This window comes from Apodemus sylvaticus, chromosome 7 (genome assembly GCF_947179515.1).
Source record: "Apodemus sylvaticus chromosome 7, mApoSyl1.1, whole genome shotgun sequence".
Lineage (NCBI taxonomy): Eukaryota > Metazoa > Chordata > Mammalia > Rodentia > Muridae > Apodemus > Apodemus sylvaticus.
This window is the reverse complement of record NC_067478.1, coordinates 112,614,885-112,634,351: the sequence shown is the minus strand read 5'-3', so window position 1 is coordinate 112,634,351 and position 19,467 is coordinate 112,614,885. Positions and strand designations below refer to the sequence as shown.

Sequence of the window (19,467 nt, the reverse complement as noted above, 5' to 3'; positions counted from 1 at the left end):
GATTTTGTTTTAGCACATTCAAATGACGCAGATTGCAAGTGCTGGTTCTTATATATATTTTATATAAATAAAAATGTAAAAGTAGCCAGGCGGTGGTGGCACACAGCTTTAATCCAAGTACTTGGGAGGCAGAGGCAGGTAGATTTCTGAGTTCAAGGCCAGCCTGGTCTATAGGGTGAGTTTCAGGACAGCCAGGGCTATGCAGTGAAACCCTGTCTTGGAAAGAAAAAAATGTAAAAGTAATGTCCTTACTTCATGGAATTAATTTCAACAAAGACAAATAAGTTTATTTATACTGAGGAGTCACAAACAAGTATATGTAATGTTGAACCAGAGTATAATAAGTAACAGATGGTGTTTAAGGTCATAGAGTATTTCTTTTTTTTTTATTCGATATAATTTATTTACATTTCAAATGATTTCCCCTTTTCTAGCCCCCCCACTCCCCGAAAGTCCCGCAAACCCCCTTCTCTTCCCCTGTCCTCCCACCCACCCCTTCCCACTTCCCCGTTCTGGTTTTGCTGAATACTGTTTCACTGAGTCTTTCCAGAACCAGGGGCCACTCCTCCTTTCTTCTTGTACCTCATTTGATGTGTGGATTATGTTTTGGGTATTCTAGTTTTCTAGGTTAATATCCACTTATTAGTGAGTGCATACCATGATTCACCTTTTGAGTCTGGGTTACCTCACTTAGTATGATATTCTCTAGCTCCATCCATTTGCCTAAGAATTTCATGAATTCATTGTTTCTAATGGCTGAATAGTACTCCATTGTGTAGATATACCACATTTTTTGCTTCCACTCCTCTGTTGAGGGATACCTGGGTTCTTTCCAGCATCTGGCAATTATAAATAGGGCTGCTATGAACATAGTAGAACATGTATCCTTATTACATGGTGGGGAGTCTTCTGGGTATATGCCCAGGAGTGGTATAGCAGGATCTTCTGGAAGTGAGGTGCCCAGTTTTCGGAGGAACCGCCAGACTGCTTTCCAGAGTGGTTGTACCAATTTGCAACCCCACCAGCAGTGGAGGAGTGTTCCTCTTTCTCCACACCCTCTCCAACACCTGCTGTCTCCTGAATTTTTAATCTTAGCCATTCTGACTGGTGTAAGATGAAATCTTAGGGTTGTTTTGATTTGCATTTCCCTAATGACTAATGAAGTTGAGCATTTTTTAAGATGCTTCTCCGCCATCTGAAGTTCTTCAGGTGAGAATTCTTTGTTTAACTCTGTACCCCATTTTTTAATAGGGTTGTTTGGTTTTCTGGAGTCTAACTTCTTGAGTTCTTTATATATATTGGATATTAGCCCTCTATCTGATGTAGGATTGGTGAAGATCTTTTCCCAATTTGTTGGTTGCCAATTTGTCCTCTTGATGGTGTCCTTTGCCTTACAGAAACTTTGTAATTTTATGAGGTCCCATTTGTCAATTCTTGCTCTTAGAGCATACGCTATTGGTGTTCTGTTCAGAAACTTTCTCCCTGTACCGATGTCCTCAAGAGTCTTCCCCAGTTTCTTTTCTATTAGCTTCAGAGTGTCTGGCTTTATGTGGAGGTCCTTGATCCATTTGGATTTGAGCTTAGTACAAGGAGACAAGGATGGATCAATTTGCATTCTTCTGCATGCTGACCTCCAGTTGAACCAGCACCATTTGTTGAAAAGGCTATCTTTTTTCCATTGGATGTTTTCAGCCTCTTTGTCGAGGATCAAGTGGCCATAGGTGTGTGGGTTCATTTCTGGATCTTCAATCCTGTTCCATTGATCCTCCTGCCTGTCACTGTACCAATACCATGCAGTTTTTAACACTATTGCTCTGTAGTATTGCTTGAGGTCAGGGATACTGATTCCCCCAGATTTCCTTTTGTTGCTGAGAATAGTTTTAGCTATCCTGGGTTTTTTGTTGTTCCAGATGAATTTGATAATTGCTCTTTCTAACTCTGTGAAGAATTGAGTTGGGATTTTGATGGGTATTGCATTGAATCTGTATAGTGCTTTAGACAAAATGGCCATTTTAACTATATTGATTCTACCGATCCATGAGCATGGGAGGTTTTCCCATTTTTTGAGGTCTTCTTCCATTTCCTTCTTCAGAGTCTTGAAGTTCTTGTCATACAGATCTTTCACATGTTTGGTAAGAGTCACCCCAAGATACTTTATACTGTTTGTGGCTATTGTGAAGGGGGTCATTTCCCTAATTTCTTTCTCAGCCTGCTTATCCTTTGAGAGAGTATTTCAATTACAAAGTTGATGAGATAATACAGAAACAGATTTAGAAGTTAGGCTGTGAGCTATGGTGTAAGAAGTCATAGGGAGAACCCATAGGAAGGGGTGTTTTTAATTGAGAAAGAAATCAAGAGCTTTTTTGTTACAAGGAGAAGTGAGATGGGTCTTTCTTTCCTTTTTTCTTTTTTCTTTCTTTTCTTTTCTTTTCTTTGTTTCTTTTTTGGTTTTTTGAGGCAGGGTTTCCAGGCTGGCCTGAAAGCCAGAAATTCACCTGCCTCTGCCTCCCAAGTGCTGGGCTTTTTCCCCCTAAATTCTCTGTTTACATTCCAAATGCTTTCCCCTTTCCTTGTTCCCCACTCCCCATATGTCCCATAAGCCCTCTTATCTTCACCTATTCTCCAATCACCTCTCTCCTTTTCTCTGTCCTGGTACTCCCCTACAATGCTGAATCAAGAAGAACTCTCAACCCTGAACACCTATGTTCCAAATGCAAGGGCACCCTCATTTATAAAATAATCTTTACTAAAGCTCAAAGCACACATTGCACCTAACACAGTAATTGTGGGTGACTTCAACACTCCACTCTCCTCAATGGATCGATCAGGAAAGCAGAAACTAAACAGGGACACAGTGAAACTAATTGAAGCTTTGGACCAATTAGATTTCACAGATATATAGAGAACATTTCATCCTAAAGCAAAAGAATATACCCTTTTCTCAGCACCTCATGGTACCTTCTCCAAAATCGATCATAAGACGGCACAACACAGATCTTAACAATTTTTTTTTATTTATTATATGTAAGTACACTTCAGACAGCCTAGAAGAGGGCATTGTATCTGATTATAGGTGGTTGTGAGCCACCATGTGGTTTCTGGGATTTGCACTCAGGACTTTCAGAAAAGCAGTCAGTGCTCTTAACTAGTGAGCCATCTCTCCAGCCCCAAGAGACAAGTTTTCAAGTTGAAGAACTCAAGCTGCTGCTTCTTCTTCTTCTTCTTCTTCTTCTTCTTCTTCTTCTTCTTCTTCTTCTTCTTCTTCTTCTTGGATGAGGGTTATAATTTAAATGTAGCACTTGTTTAATTTTTCTTCTCTCATTCTAAAGCAACAAAGATAATGAGGAATTGTAGAAGCTACTTTTTATAAAACTAAGAGAAGTCAAGTCTCTGAAATGTGCCAACATCCTTGAGAATTGATGAATTACTAGAAGCTGGTACATGTATCACCACTTTGGAGGCAAATGTTAGGGCTTATCATTATCACAAGTAGCCACATATTTTAGAGATGTACAGCATACATGTTTTTCCAGAGTGGTAAACAGGAGTTTACTTGTATTTATTTTGGTTCTGAAAAGAACAGGACATGTTGTTCAATTGAGCCCTCAAACTGGAATGTTTTGGGTGGAAGTAGAAAGGAAGAAATTTCAGGTTTGAAATACTCCCAGTCTGTTGTAATAACAGACTGTATTTGTAATAACTCTAAGCATACAAGATGCAAATTAGTGGCCATAATGGAAGCTTCAGGCTAGGAAGTAGCCTATCAGAGTTTGCTCATAATCTGAAAAGAGGATGTCCTAGAAATGATTGCCTTTTAGACCAGAATAAAAGAATGGCATAAAGAAAAGCTCATCACTATCATATATGTTAAAGTATACATTTGACTCGAACCTTGTAAAAAAATGCAACCATTCTCTGAGTGGAAAACTATACCTACCAATTGGTAGATATTTTAACAAAATACTTCTTCACAAAAATAAAATGAAGCAATACTTTACTAAACTTATCAATGTATTTCAGTATGTTAAATTAAAGGAGTAAACTGAAGTTTATAAGCTAATACTTACTATGATTTTAATAACAGTATGTGTTATTAATTTCTAGTAGGCAAGAAATTGTTTTTTTTCATAAACATGAGAGTCCCATTAGAAACTCTTAAAATACTTCATGGAAAGTTCATTTGTTTCTTTGTTTGTTTGTTTGTATTTTTAGTCTTATGCAGTGTGGATACCATAATTGAGACTAACCAGAAGAATCAAGAGAGACATTTGTAGCAAGTTACCTCCAATGGCCACAATAAAGCAACTGATGGAACAGAGGGATTAGAAAACACATTTTATTTATACTCCATGAATATTTCAAGTTTTGTTGTATGTAATAGAAACTGTTCTGGAGTGAAGTGTGAGAAATTGAATAGATATATGAATACACATCTCTCTTTGGATCCTCATTGATTGTGTGCTGGAGAGCAATATAATGGCTGTTTTGTAGCAGGGAAACCCATTGGATGTCCTTAGCAGTTGGGTCAGCATTCCAAGATTCCAACTTGACAGCAGGATTTTGAATATATCAGAGAAGGGAAAGATACAAAGGAAGGAAAACTATTGAAAAAAGTTACTCCATCTAAGAGACTTCAAATGGGACTGACTTCTTGTAAGCAGAATGTGTGTGAGCAAGTTTCTGTTCAGTCAGATTTCATGGCTGAGATAGGGAAGACAACGTTTAGTAAGAAGTGTATACTCACTAAACACCAAGCAACAAACTCAGTGAGAAAATCTTATAAATGCCTTGAAAGTAAGAAAACCTTTACCAGTGAATTAGAACTTATAGTACATCAGAGAACATATAACTAGAAAAAAAGACCGTGTATGTATCCAGTGTGAGAAACCCTTTAGCACTTACAAGAGAGGAAGGAACTTAGTCTGGTTTGGAGCTAGTGACAGAGGAGTGGAAGAAGAGAGAGGTCTTCTTCAAGAGTTTTAGTGTTATGGCTTCTTTTAGGTGAAGACCTTCCCTGAGGTGATCATTAATGAAGAAGCTCTCTGAGATGATCTTAGCTTGTTTTTATTGCTTTATTGGGGGTGGATGTGAACACAGAGGCTTTATTCTGGGTGAATGAGGGATTATGTAATATTGGGGAAGGGTGTGGGAATATCCAGGAAGGGAAGGTCATTGGCTGAAGGCTAAGGTTATTGAGATGCCTCATTAGTATGGAGAGGTGGTCCAGGTGCTGTGCTATGTGGCAAGCACCAATTCCTAACACTATTGATGTTACTCTTATGCTTGCAGACAGGAGCAAGTCGTCCTCTGAGAGGCTCCACTGAGCAACTGACTCAGACAGAAATAGACACCCACAGTCCAAGAGTGGATGGAGCTTGAGGATGCTTATGGAAAAATAGGAGGAATGTTTATGGGGGCCAAAAGGGATAGGAACTCCACATGAAGACCAACAGAGGCAACTAACCTGGACCCTTGGGGTCCTCAGAGTCTGAACCATCAACCAAAGAACATACACAGGCTGGGCCTAGGCCTCCCCGCTCATATGCAGCAGATGAGTAGCTTGGTCTTCATGTGGGTCCCAAACACCTAGAGCATAGGCTATCACAAAAGCTGTTGCCTGTACTCTGGATATGTTGTTCTACCTGGGATGCCTTGTCTGGCCTCAGTGGGAGAGGAAGTGCCTAGCTGTGCAGAGGCTTGAAGTGCCAGAGTTTGGGGAGGTAAACCCAGGGGTCTCCCACCCACTCATAGGAGAACAGGATGAAGTGATGGGGGAAGGATTGTGGGAGGAGGTGACCTGGAAGGGGGTGGTGAGTGGGATGGATGTAAAGTGTATAAGTTAAAAACTTAAAAAAACAACAACAAAAGAAACCGATCATTGGCATACATCACAAAATGTGTACAAAGAAATAATACTGGGTAGCAGAGTAATTACATGTGCTGAGAGACTATTTTCTTATCTCTGGAAATAGGTTGCAACTTTCAGCTTTTGCTTGCGGCCATCAGAAATTAAATGCACTCTGCTGGGAGACTCTGAACACAAGTGGTGAGTAGTAATAGACTCAGCAGCCTGAAAAATAGTAGGTAGCGGTTTTCAGTTTCTTTGTCATGTCAGAGTGAAATCCTCATGACCGTAAGGACATCTTTGTAAACGTTGGTAGGAGAAAGTTACTGCAAATTAAGAATTGTTTGATGAAAACAGGTCTTTAACCTTTATCTCTGTGCCATGTATCTGGTGCATAAGTGAGAAATAAATCTGCAATGATTAGTTTTCCCAACTGTGATCTGTTTTCATTATAATACCAAGAGCTCATTATTGGTAATTCATTTTATGAATACAGAGAATCTTTCAGAGATGAATGAGTAGCCCCCTTTCAGCATATTCATACAGAAGAGAAGCTTGCCTTGATTCCAAGGTTAATTGTAGAAAAATCAAATGTGGGAACAACACAAGGAATCATTTTGGGGAATGCTTTTCATCATGTGAATGTATCTCATTGAAAAAAAGTAGATGTCAAATGTTTTTTAATAGTATTTCCAGTTTTATATAAAATTTTAATACATAGAAACATACCAATTCATGCATTATCCATGTGGATACAGGCAATGTTACATATAACTTTAACAACAAATATTTGAGTATTTATTAGATATTAACCCATGGAGTGATAGTAGTCTGTGAGGATCTGTGATAGCATTTTCTTTTTTAGGTTGAAAATCCAAGATCAGGTAGTTTCTTCATTTTAGCTTCTTCTGTGGGCCTACTTGGCTGTTATACAACACATTAGAGGGTCAGTAGGGAACCAAGGTAAGTTCAGAAACACAAAAATGTGCTCTGTGCGGCATTAAAAATAATACAAGGGCTGGAGAGATGCCTTAGTGGTTAAGAGCACTGACTGCTCTTCCAGAGGTCCTGAGTTCCACAGCAACCACATGGTAGCTCACAGTGATCTGTAATGAGATTGGATGCCCTCTCCTGGTGTGTCTGAAGACAGCTATAGTGTACTTACATAAAATAAATAAATCAATTAAAAAATACAAAATTTTGGGAGTAACCACAAGATGAGCAGTACTCTCTTTTGTGGCATTTTCTTTTGATCTGGTTACAATCTTGGTTTCCTCACCATGATGTAGTAGGGATTCCGTCACCTTCAAATTTTACCACACAATTGGCCAAGTTTTACTTAGCCTATGAAACTTTTGAAAGGAATTTTCACAATAAACACATGATATACTCCATAGACACAAAGAAGCAAAATGAGAAGTAAGGCCCAAGCAAGGCTGCTTGAATTTCATTTAGAAGGGGAAGATAAAATAGTCATAGGAGGCAGAAGGACAGGGGAACTGGCTAAGAGAGGGGATGAGGAGAAAAAAGGGAGGGGTTCATGATCAGGTATGGGAGATTCAAGAGAAAGAGAGAGATCCAGGAACATGAATAGAAATCTGCAGCTGGCTGGGATGGGGGTGGAAGGCATCTCTAGGACATGCCAGAGACCTGGGATGGGGGAGGCTCCCAGGATTCAATGTGGGTAACCTTAGTTGAGATTCATAGCATTGGGAATATATAGGAGAGAGCCTGAAGAGGCTGTCTCCTGTAGCTAAATAAGACCTCCAGTAGACGGATAAGGACACCAATCCACCTACATGCTTTTAACCCAAAATTTGTCTTGTTTACAAAAAGATAGAGGGACAAAGATGGAGCAGAAATTGAGGACAGTGTCTACCACTAACCAGCCCAACTTAAGGCACATCCCATGAGCAAACACTACCAATTAAACTCTGTAATGCATGCAGACAGGAGCCTTCAATAACTGTCCTCTGAGAGGATCCAGCCAGTAGCTGACTGAAAGGGATGCAGGGACACGGAGCCAAACATTGGACAGAGCTTGGGGACTCTTACTGAAGAGTTGGGGGAAGTGGATGATGGAAGCCCCTGACTGGGATAGGAACTCCACACGAAAACCAAGAGTCATCTAACCTGGACCACTGAGGAGCTCTTAGAAACTGAGCCACCAAGTAAAGGACTTACACAGGCTAGACAGAGACCCTCAGCATTTAAGTAGCAGAAATGCAGCTCATTCTCCATTTGGAGAAGAAGGGGGAGGAGGATGGCATGGAGTGAGACTTTGTGTAGGGGACTAGGAGGAGGGCCAGTGTTTGGAATGTAGTTAAAAAAATGCTTGATTTTCAGAGAATGCAATTTTAAGAATTGTCTCAAGGGGAAGAAACAAACTAATAAACTATATTTTGTTAGAACCGTTGAAAGCACTAGAGCCAGAAACACTTGCCAGGAAGGAAATAGCAAGCACTTCATGTTACAGTTCTGAGATCTGCAAGCCTGACATTCCTACTGAGGTTCTCAAATCCTGAAGAAGTCTTCAGAATGGTACATATATGTACTCTCGGTGGGCATGTACCTAACTTTGTTTACGGAAGACTTGTTTTCTTTCTTTTCTTTTAAAAATAGTTTCTTCACTTTACATCCAATTCACTTCACCCCCCTTCCGGTCTCCCTCGCACATACCCTCCTTCCAACCTCCTTCAGCTTATCCTCTGAGAGGTGGAGGCCTTCCCTTGGCTATTCCCTTCCCTGGCACATCAAGTCACTTCAGGTCTAGGTATATCCTCTTCCATTGAAGCCAGACAAGGCAGCCCAGTTAGGTGAACAGGATACTCAGTTTGGTAACAGATTCAGGGACAGCCCCTGCTCTAGATGTTTGGGGACCCACATTAAGACCAAGCTGAACATCTACAATATATGTGGGCAGGGGGTGGTGTGGGGGCTTGGTAGAGCCCATGTATGTTCTTAAGTTTGTGGTTCAGTCTCTGGGAACCCCTAAGGGTCCAACTTAGTTGATACTGTTGGTCTTGTGGAATCTCTATCTCTTCAAGGTTCCTCTTTCCCTCCCCTTTTCCTTGCTCATTTCTTAGAAGGCCCACCCCAACATCATCTCCCCTCCAGCCTCTCTCCCAAATTCTTGTCATCCTTCCTAAATTATTTATGTATTCAAATCCAGTGAGTGCATTCAGTGTAGTGCCCATATATGGATGTGGTGTGACCTACTGAGACAAAAAGAGGATCTTGCTTTAAGACCAATCTTAAATAGGGCTTTCTGGTCTTCAGTCACATATTAATCTTTTGTTCCCTCATCTCCCTGGTTTTGAAAACCACAAGACTGGACTTTCTTCTAAGCCTAACACTAATTCCTGTGGTGCACTGGACCTAGCTTTAAGAGTGCTCACTTTTGGGACTCCAGCTCCACTTGGGTTTTTTTTTTTTTTTTTTTTTTTTTTTGGTGTTAGTAATAGAAAACATAACTAATGATGGTTTTATCATAGGGACATTACTCATATACTTGATTAATAAGACCAGAATTGATGTAGTAGTTGTCACACATTGTGTCCTTCAAAAAGATATAATTAAGCTTGGTGTGAAGGCACATAGCTATAATCCCAGCACAAAAGAGACAGAGGAAGGCTTATTTTTATGAGTTTGAGGCCTGCCACATCTATATACTAGGTGAGTTCCAGCCCAGTCAAGGCTACAAGGTGAGACCATATAGTAAAAAAAATTATAAAAATTAAAAACAAAACAAAGAAAGCAAAATAAACCATATGCTTAGTGTCTTAGTTAGGGTTTTCATTGCTGTGAAGAGATACTATGATTAAGACAAAGCAATTCTCAAATTCATCTGGAATAACAAAAAAACCCAGGATAGCTAAAACTATTCTCAACAACAAAAGAAATTCTGGGGGAATCAGTATCCCTGACCTCAAGTACTACTCCCAAGCAATAGTGTTAAAAACTGCATGGAATTCGTACAGTGACAGGTAGGTGGATCAGTGGAATAGGATTGAAGATCCAGAAATGAACCCACATACCTATGGCCACTTGATCCTCCACAAAGGGGCTGAAAACATCCAGTGGAAAAAAGAGAGCCTTTTCAACTAATGGTGCTGGTTCAACTGGAGGTCAGCATGCAGAAGAATGCGAATTGGTCCCTCTTTATTTCCTTGTACTATGCTCAACTCCAAATGGATCAAGGACCTCCACATAAAGCCAGACACTCTGAAGCTAATAGAAAAGAAACTGGGGAAGACCCTTGAGGACATCGGTACAGGGGGAAAGTTCCTGAACAGAACACCAATAGCTTATGCCCTAAGATCAAGAATTGACAAATGGGACCTCATAAAATTACAAAGTTTCTGTAAGGCAAAGGATACCATCAAAAGGACAAATCAGCAACCAACAAATTGGGAAAAGATCTTCGCCAACCCTACATCCAACAGAGGGCTAATATCCAATATATACAAAGAACTCAAGAAGTTAGACCCCAGAAAAGCAAATAACCCTATTAAAATGGGGTAGAGTGCTAAACAAAGAATTTTCACCCGAAGAACTTTGGATGGCTGAGAAGCATCTTAAAAAAAAATGCTCAACATCATTAATCATTAGGGAAATGTAAATCAAAACAACCCTGAGATTTCACCTTACACCGGTCAGAATGGCTAAGATTAAAAACTCAGGAGACATCAAGTGTTGGCTAGGATGTGGAGAAAGAGGAACACTCCTCCCCTGCACGTGGGAATGCAAATTGGTACAACCACTCTGGAAATCAGTCTGGTGGTTCCTCAGAAAACTGGGCACATCACTTCCAGAGGATCCTGCTATACCACTCCTGGGCATATACCCAGAGGATTCCCCAGCATGTAATAAGGATACGTGCTCCACTATGTTCATAGCATCCCTATTTATAATAGTCGGAAGCTGGAAAGAACCCAGGTATCCCTCAATGGAGGAATGGATACAAAATTGTGGTACATATACACAATGAAGTACTATTCAGCCATTAGAAACAATGAATTCATGAAATTCTTAGACAAATGGATGGAGCTAGAGAACATCATACTAAGTGAGGTAACCCAGTCTCAAAAGATCACTCATGGTATGCACTCACTAATAAGAGGATATTAGCCTAGAAAATTGGAATATCCAAAACATAATCTCCACATCAAATGATGTCCAAGAAGAATGGAGGAGGGGCCCCTGTTTATGGAAAGACTCAGTGTAGCAGTATTGGGCAATACCAGAACAGGGAAGTGGGAAGGGGTGGATGGGGAAACAGGGGGAGGGAAGGGAGCTTATGGGACTTTCAGGGAGTGGGAAACCAGAAAAGGGGAAATCATTTGAAATGTAAATAAAAATATATCGAATTTAAAAAAAAAGAAAAAAAGACATTTTATATGTGCAACATATAATTGGGGATGGATTACAGGTTAAAGGTTCAGTACATTGTCAAGCAGAGTAGCATCCAAGTAGGCATGTCTCTGGAGGAGCTGAGGGCGCTACATCTTTGTCCAAAGGAATCCAAGAGCAGACTGCCTCCCACAAGGCTAGGAGGAGGGTCTTAAAGCCCATCCCTACAGGGACACACTTCCTCCAACAAGGCCACATCTATTCCAACAAGACAGCAGTTACCAATAGTGCTCCCCCCTGGGTTAGGCATATTCAACCCATCACATAGGCTTGTTCAAACACATGAGTCTATAGGGCCCATACAAGTCATAGTATAATGCAAAATACATTTAATCCAACTTCAAAAGTTTCCAGTCTTTAACAGTCGTGAAAATGTTAAAAAGTTCAAAGTCTCTTCTGAGATTTGTGCAGTCTCTTAAATATAATCCTGCATAAAGATAAAAATACGGGACTAAAGCAAGACAAAACCAGCTGTGCACCCTCCAAACTTCACGTCTCCATGTCTGATGTCAAAGTACTCTTCACATCTCCAATTCCTTTCATTCTTGATGACTGCTCTTGGCAGATCTAGCATTCAGCTGCAACAAACTTCATTCTCTTGTGCTGCTTCTACTCTGTGTTAACAGCTTTCCTTGGTAGGTACCTCAAGGTTCTGACATCTCAGATACTTCTTAGTGTATCCAAGGCAACCTTCACAGCTTCTTGTTCCAATGTCTGAGATCTACACATGATCTTCGGGGCCCTCATGGGCTTGGGTCCCATCTCCATCCCTGCCCTCTGTAGCACTCTAGGCTCTGGTTGACGTCACTACACTCCATTGCTGCTGCTGTTCTTGGTGAGGTCATCCCTTGGTACTGGCATCTCCCATATCATGGGTCTTCCAACACAATTAGGCTTCACCAATAGCCTCCCATAGGCTCCCTTCATGGTGCCCAGCCTCAACTTCTTTGCATAATCCCTTCAATCATGGGCTAATCAATTGCTACTCAGCCTGTACCTTCACCAATGGCTTTTTCGGGCCTCTAACAGTACCAAGCCTCAGCTGCTCTTCATAATTCCTTCATAACTTCACAGTTCCTTCAAATTCTGTAGCACCTGGGTTATTACACACTACCAAGTCCAGCTGCAGCACCAGGTACAGTCTTGGCTATCTCTATCTGCTGTTAGAAAACACTGCCCAGAAGATTTCACCTCAGTGATTCTGGTCTTTTCTTAATCACCACTAAGTTCTTAGCTCCAGCTAACCAACATCTATTATCCCAGTAGTCCTTCTATTTCTGACTCTAAAGCCAGGTCTAAGAGGCAGAAGCATTTAAAGAAATACAGGAGAAGTTTGGTCAACAGGCTGAGATCATGAAAGAGGAAACACAAAAATCCTTTAAAGAAGTACAGGAAAACACAAACAAGCAAGTGAAGGAGCTGAGCAAAACCATCCAGGATCTAAAAACAGAAGTAAATCTAAGAAATCACAAAGGGAGACAAATTTGGAGATAGAAAACCTTGGAAAGAAATCAGGGATCATAGATGCAAATATCAGCAACAGAATACAAGAGATAGAAGAAAGAATCTCAGATGCCAAAGGTACTATAGAAACCATGGACTCAACAGTCAAAGAATATGCAAAATGCAAAAATCTTGTAATCCAAAACATCCAGGAAATCCAGGACACAATGAGAAGGCCAAACCTAAGGATCATAGGCATAGATGAAACTGAAGAGTTACAACTTACAGGGCCAGAAAATATCTAATAAAATTATGGAAGAAAACTTCCCTAACCTAAAAAGAGAGATGCCCATGAATATACAAGAAGCCTACAGAACTCCAAACAGACTGGACCAAAACAGAGATACCTCCCATCACATAATAATCAAAACCCAAAATATACTAAACAAAGAATATTAAAGGCAGTAAGAGAAAAAGGCCAAGTAACATATAAAGGAAGACCTATCAGAATCACACCAGACTTCTCACCAGAGACTATGAAAGCTAGAAGATCCTGGGCAGATCTCATGCAGTCTCTAAGAGAACCCAAATGCCAGCCAAGACTACTATACCCAGCAAAACTCTCAATCACCATAGATGGAGAAACCAAGATATTCCATGACAAAACAAAATTTACACAATATCTTTCTACAAACCCAGCCTTACAAAGGATAATAGGAGGAAAACACCAATACAAGGAGGGAAACTTCACCCTGGAAAAAGCAAGATAGTAACCTTCTTTCATCAAATCCAAAAGAAGATAAACAATCAAATATAAAAAACAACATCAAAAATGACAGGAAGTAATAATCACTATTCCTTAATATCACTTAACATCAATGGACTTAGTTCCCCAATAAAAAGACATAGACTAACAGATTGGATACATAAACAGGACCCTACATTTTGCTGCATACAGGAAACACATCTTAGAGTCAAAGACAAACACTAAGAGTAAAAGTCTGGAAGACAATTTTACAAGCAAATGGTCTCAGGAAATAAGCCGGAGTAGCCACTCTAATTGCAGATAAAATTGACTTTCAACCTAAAGTCATCAAAAGAGACACTGAGGGACACTTCTTGCTAGTCAAAGGAAAAATACACCAAGAAGAACTCTCAATCCTGAACATCTATGCTCCAAATGCAAAAGTACCCTCATTCATAAAAGAAACTTTACTAAAGCTCAAAGCACACATTGTACTTAACACAATAATTGTGGGTGACTTCAACACTCCACTCTCCTCAATGGACCTATTAGGAAAAGAGAAACTAAACAGAAACACAGTGAAACTAATTGAAGCTTTGGACCAATTAGAGTTAGTGTATGTATATATATATATATATATATATATATATATATATATATATATATATATATATATATATGGATAGAACATTTCATCCTAAAGCAAAAGAATATACCTTTTTCTCAGCACCTCATGGGACCTTTCCTAAATCGATCATATAATTGTTCTCAAGACAGACCTCAACAAATATAAGAAGATCGAACTAATCCCATGCCTCCTATCAGATCACTATGGAGTAAAAGTGGTCTTCAATAGCAACAAAATCAATAGAAAGCATACATACACATGGAAACTGAACAATAGTCTACTCAATGATACCTTGGTCAGGGAAGAAATACAGACAGAAATCAAAGACTTTTTAGAATTTAATGAAAATGAAGACACAACATACCCAAATCTATGGGACACAATGAAAGCAGTGCTAAGAGGAAAACTCATAGCCCTGAGTGCCTTTAAAAAGAAAATGGAGAGAGCATATACTAGCAGCTTAGTGACACACTTGAAAGCCCTGCAACAAAAAGAAGCTAGTTCACCCAGGAGGAGTAGAAGACAGGAAATCATCAAACTCAGGGCTGAAATCAATCAAGTAGAAACAAAGAGAACCATACTAAGAATCAACAAAACCAGGAGCTGGTTCTTTAAAAAAATCAACAAGATAGATAAACCCTTAGCCAGACTAACCAAGGGGCACAGAGACAGTATCCAGATTAACAAAATTAGAAATGAAAAGGGAGCTATAACAACAGAAATGGAGGAAATTAAAAAAAAATCATTAGATACTACTACAAAAATCTATACTCAAGACAACTGGAGAATCTGTAGGAAATGGATAGTTTCCTGGACAGATATCAAACACCAAAATTAAATCAGGATCAACTAGATCATCTAAAGAGTCCCATAACTCAAGGAACTCAAGAAGTTAGACCCCAGGGAACCAAATAACCCTATTACAAAATGGGGTGCAGATCTAAACAAAGAATTTTCACCTGAATAAATTTGTATGACTGAGAAGTACCTTAAGAAATGTTCAACATCTTTAGTCATTAGGGAAATGCAAATCAAAACAACCCTGAGATTTCACCTCACACCAGTCAGAATGGCTGAGGTTAAAACTCAGGAGACAGCAGGTGTTGGCAAGGATGTGGAGAAAGAGGAACACTCCTCCACTGCTGGTGGAATTGCAAGATGGTACAACCACTCTGGAAATCAGTCTAGCGGTTGCTCAGAAAACTGAATGTGACACTTCCGGAGGACCCTGCTATATCACTCCTGGGCATATAGCCAGAGGATTCCCCGGCATGCAAGAAGGACACATGCTCCACTATGTTCATAGCAGCCTTATTTATATTAGCCAGAAGCTAGAAAGAATCCAGATGTCCCTCAATGGAGGAATTGATACAGAAAGTGTGGTATATTTACACAATGGAATACTACTCATCCATTAAAAACAATGAATTCATGAAATTTTTAGGCAAATGGTTGGAATTGAAAAATATCATCCTAAGTGAGGTAACCCAGTCACAAAAGAATATACATGGAATGCAATCACTGATAAGTGGATATTAACTAGCCCAGAAGATCTGAATACCCAAGACAAAAATAGCATATCAAATGACTCCCATGACGAAGTAAGGAGAGGGCCCTGATCCTGGAAAGGCCTGATCCAGCATGGTAGGGGAGTAACAGGACAGAGAAAAAGGAGAGAGGTGATTGGAGTATGGGTGTAGAGAAGGCTTATGGGACATATGGGGAGGGGGGGACTGGAAAAGGGGAAAGCATTTGAAATGTAAACAAAGAATTTAGAAAATAAAAAATAAATAAAAAAGAATTTAATCACATGTTGAATCAAATTTTGTCTAGTCTCTTGTTCCTCTCTGCGCCAATGATAAAAATAATTCTGTTTTTCCCCTCAGATAAATGGAGTCAGACATTTTGCAAACCCCCCAGGAAACACTCAACTGCTTCATTTGCCAGGGCATCATTTTGGATCCAGTTCTCTTAAGGTGTGGCCATACCTTCTGCAAGGCCTGTCTCATCCTTTCTTCAGAAGACTTCAGAATCTGACACTGCCCTATGTGTAGGCAAGCATCCCATTGGATGTTCATAAATAAAATCACTATGAGGAATCTGGTATCCACTGTGAGAGAAAACAGGCTCATGAAGTATTTGAGTTCTGAGGAACACAAGTGCATGACCCACAAGGAGAGAAAGATGAAATTCTGTGGTGAGAGCAGGGCCCTTCTCTGCCAATTGTGTTCTGACTCCCAGGATCACAGAGGTCACAGACACTGCCTCATTGGAGTGAGTGTCTATATGCAAATGGTAAGTGATGCTTCTGAGAAAAAATAATGATGAGAGCTTAAGAGAGGGAGGCTTAGCAGATCACAGGAAGAAGCTTGTCCTGATTCTGAGGAATCCACTGTACTCCAAATCTTGTCACTTTTTAAACAGGGAGCGAGGAATGACTATAAAATGTAAATATTCCTTGAGAGGTGCATAAGTATAAATATCATTTCTAGTTTCATGATTCATTAGATTCATGCCACTGAAAAGTATAATCATCGTAAATTTACATCTTTAAAAAGTGCTTGTGACATCTGCTTAAAGTCCCAAAAGTACATTGGAATGAGCTGGTTAGAAGCATCTGGTGATCCCAATCTGATGCTAATTATCCAGACAATCTTCAATTACAGTACATCACTTTGAGCACACGGTGGTTGTGTTTTGTAATTCTATGGTCTGAAATCTAAAGTTTCATAGTTACTAAAAATACACTGTGATCCTTCTTCTACCGTCTCTAAAGTAATTGTGTTCAGTGCTTGAGTTTGTCCGTCAGGTAACTCATTATTCATCTAAGGATGATATTTATTTATTTATGTATTTGCTTATTTGTTTATTTATTACAGCTGAAACTTGAAAAGCAAATGGCATCTTTATGGAAGAAGTTCCAAGAACAGGAGGAAGATCTAAGGGCAGAGAAGAGAAGAATCTTTCAGAGGTTGGTGGATATGAGCCTGATTTGTAAAGTCAACCAGAGGCAGATATCTTGCAAACTTGGTCAGTCACAATTTGAAGATCATACATGGGATGTCATGCTAGGAATTCCTTTTTTGTTAACCTTAAATACTTAAAGGCAAAATCCAATTTTGAACACAGAGAGAAAGGCCTGGCTGTGTGACAGAAAAGTTTGATAATAATGGGTGATTTTCTGAGTGTTTAGCAGAGTACATCAGACTCTATCACTCCACTTGGAATTTTGGGTGCTATGTATGTGCAAAGTTGCATTTTTCTTTTCTTTTTTCTTTGTTTTTTCTTTTTTCTTTTTTCTTTTGAGACAGGGTCTCTCTGTGTAGCCCTGGCAGTCCTGGAACTTACTCTGTATACCAGGCTGGCCTCAAACTCAGAAATCTGCCTGCTTCTGCCTCCCAAGTGCTACGATTAAAGGCGTGTACTACCACTGCACGACCCAAAGTTGCATTTTTGAGTGAACATATTATCAGTGAAAACCTTTTATTTCCAGATACCTCAGAATCTCATTTAATAGTGGAAAATGGTAATGGGAAAGGATGGGTTTGTTTGCTTCCTTTATTAATAACAAAGAAATGTACAAAATCAAATAATTTACATTTTCTGAAAAGTGTGGACAGTAAATCAGTGTGTGCAGCACCGTGGTGGGATCCTGTAGGTGAATTTAAACATAGAAGAACTCAGTGGAGAGGATCAAATACTCTCCAGATGTGATCTAGGATGTCCCTTTTCCTTCAGCACTATGTAACCCCCATGGGAGGAAATAACCAGGACAGACTATAGCAAACTAATCAGCCTCTCGATGAAGAAGAGAATCATTATATGGAGTGTATGAAAATCAAAGCAATACTATTTTAGAGGAGCTCAGGAAAAGTGAAGCCATGATGGTCCACAAGAGGAGTCAACCTATAGAAATGTGTCAGGAGCTGATGGTGCTGTCCCAGAAGCCATATGAGGGGTGCTTCTGCAGGTAAGCGTGGAAGAATGCTTGAAACAGCTTTATTATCTGAGGCCCAGCCTTATGACTGTTACATCTGAGACCCCTTTCTATATCCCCTGTACTTATTATCAGGTTTTAATAAAATGTGGAGAGATAATTTCTGTAATATCCTAAAAAGAGCAAGCTTGTTGACATTGTGTCAGTAGATACCCCACTGAATATCTCATATTTTGTGATTGTAGCTTGCTCCTTTGAATCCCCAAATTAAGTGATTCTTGTTACCAAATACCCCATTTTACCTCTACTTGGATGTTAGTACAGTTTTAAAGTAGTCTACCATAAGTTTGTTCTGTTTGAAAGCTGTGTTTTTGAGATTTCTTTGGGAGGTGGGGGATTTGATATATGTTCTTCTTTTGTGGTACACAATGGCCTTGGACTCACAGGATTCCTGAGACCTAAACCAGGAATTCTAGAGTTACAGATATGCAGCACCATGTAGGGGTTAGACCTCAGTTGTAAAGTACCCTTAATGAAATATCCTATGCTTTCTGTACAAGATCAAAAAAGTCCTCTTTGCAGACAGCTGAAAGTTACAAAGCAGTGTATAACTCCTACCCATCTGCTTCTCAAATATTCTCACAGCTTGATTTCATTAAGAATCCATTCCATTGTGCTAATCCACTTCGTGGCATTACCCTGGGATATGAAAATGCATTTGCAGGATGAATCGATGTAGTGATGACTGACAATTATATAAAGATAATAAAACTTTTTTTATATATAAAGATATAATAAAACTTTATGGGCTGGAGAGATGGCTCAGTAGTTAAGAACACTGACTGTTCTTCCAATGGTTCAATTCCCAGCAGCCACATGGTGGCTCACAACCACCTGTAATGGGATCTGATGCCCTCTTCTGGTGTGTCTGTAGGGAGCAATAGTGTACTCATATACATGAAATGAAGACATAAATCTCTAAAAAATAACTTTATATATAGAGAGAGCTACATTGTGTGATGTTTCTTCAGATATCTAAGCATCTTTTGCTTTGCAAGATTTGGATGACTTGTTCAGAAGGTGAGTTTAACCCTCAGTGAAAGCCAGGATACCCTGAAGTATGGTACAAAGCTGAGCAAGCTCACTTAGCAATGTACAGATACACTTTATATAGACAATACTTAGTTGTTCATGGATGATCGGTGTGGGATTGTTTTCATAGATATGATGCCTGTTTGCCTTTACCAGACAGTGCCTTTTCTTTCTCCCTGTGAGAGAAGCAGTGTATGTAACGGGCTTGAGCTAAAATTTGTCATTTTCAAATCCTGATCATTAAGGCCCATGGGCTGTACTTTCCTGGTAGTAGAAGAAAGGGGCAGGAAGCATGGGAAAGATGTTGGTAACAGGAAGGGCTTGAGAAAGAGCATCTAAGAGGAAACTACCCTGTCTCCTGACCA

General features: G+C 39.7%; 2 protein-coding genes across 26 annotated transcripts in view; both read left to right on the top strand.

Annotated features, from left to right (window-relative positions):
* LOC127689377 (uncharacterized) overlaps nt 1-19,467 on the top strand; it is a 175,510-nt gene that overhangs the window by 67,085 nt on the left and 88,958 nt on the right. The window lies entirely within an intron of this gene.
* The window catches only part of LOC127689375 (nucleolar and coiled-body phosphoprotein 1-like), a 568,994-nt gene that overhangs the window by 490,859 nt on the left and 58,668 nt on the right, over nt 1-19,467 (top strand). For 16 of the 25 annotated variants that reach the window (XM_052188987.1, XM_052188989.1, XM_052188990.1 and 13 more), the window contains 3 exons: nt 5,973-6,046; nt 15,960-16,368; nt 16,953-17,044. The exons of 5 other annotated variants lie outside the window; for them this stretch is intronic. In XM_052188987.1, the coding sequence (XP_052044947.1) occupies nt 16,120-16,368; nt 16,953-17,044 (341 nt within the window). In that variant the 5' untranslated portion in view covers nt 5,973-6,046; nt 15,960-16,119. Of the gene's footprint in view, nt 1-5,972; nt 6,047-15,959; nt 16,369-16,952; nt 17,045-17,811; nt 18,044-19,467 lie in introns of those variants that run through there. 4 more of the 25 variants (XM_052188998.1, XM_052189000.1, XM_052188999.1 and 1 more) reach the window with 4 other exon arrangements.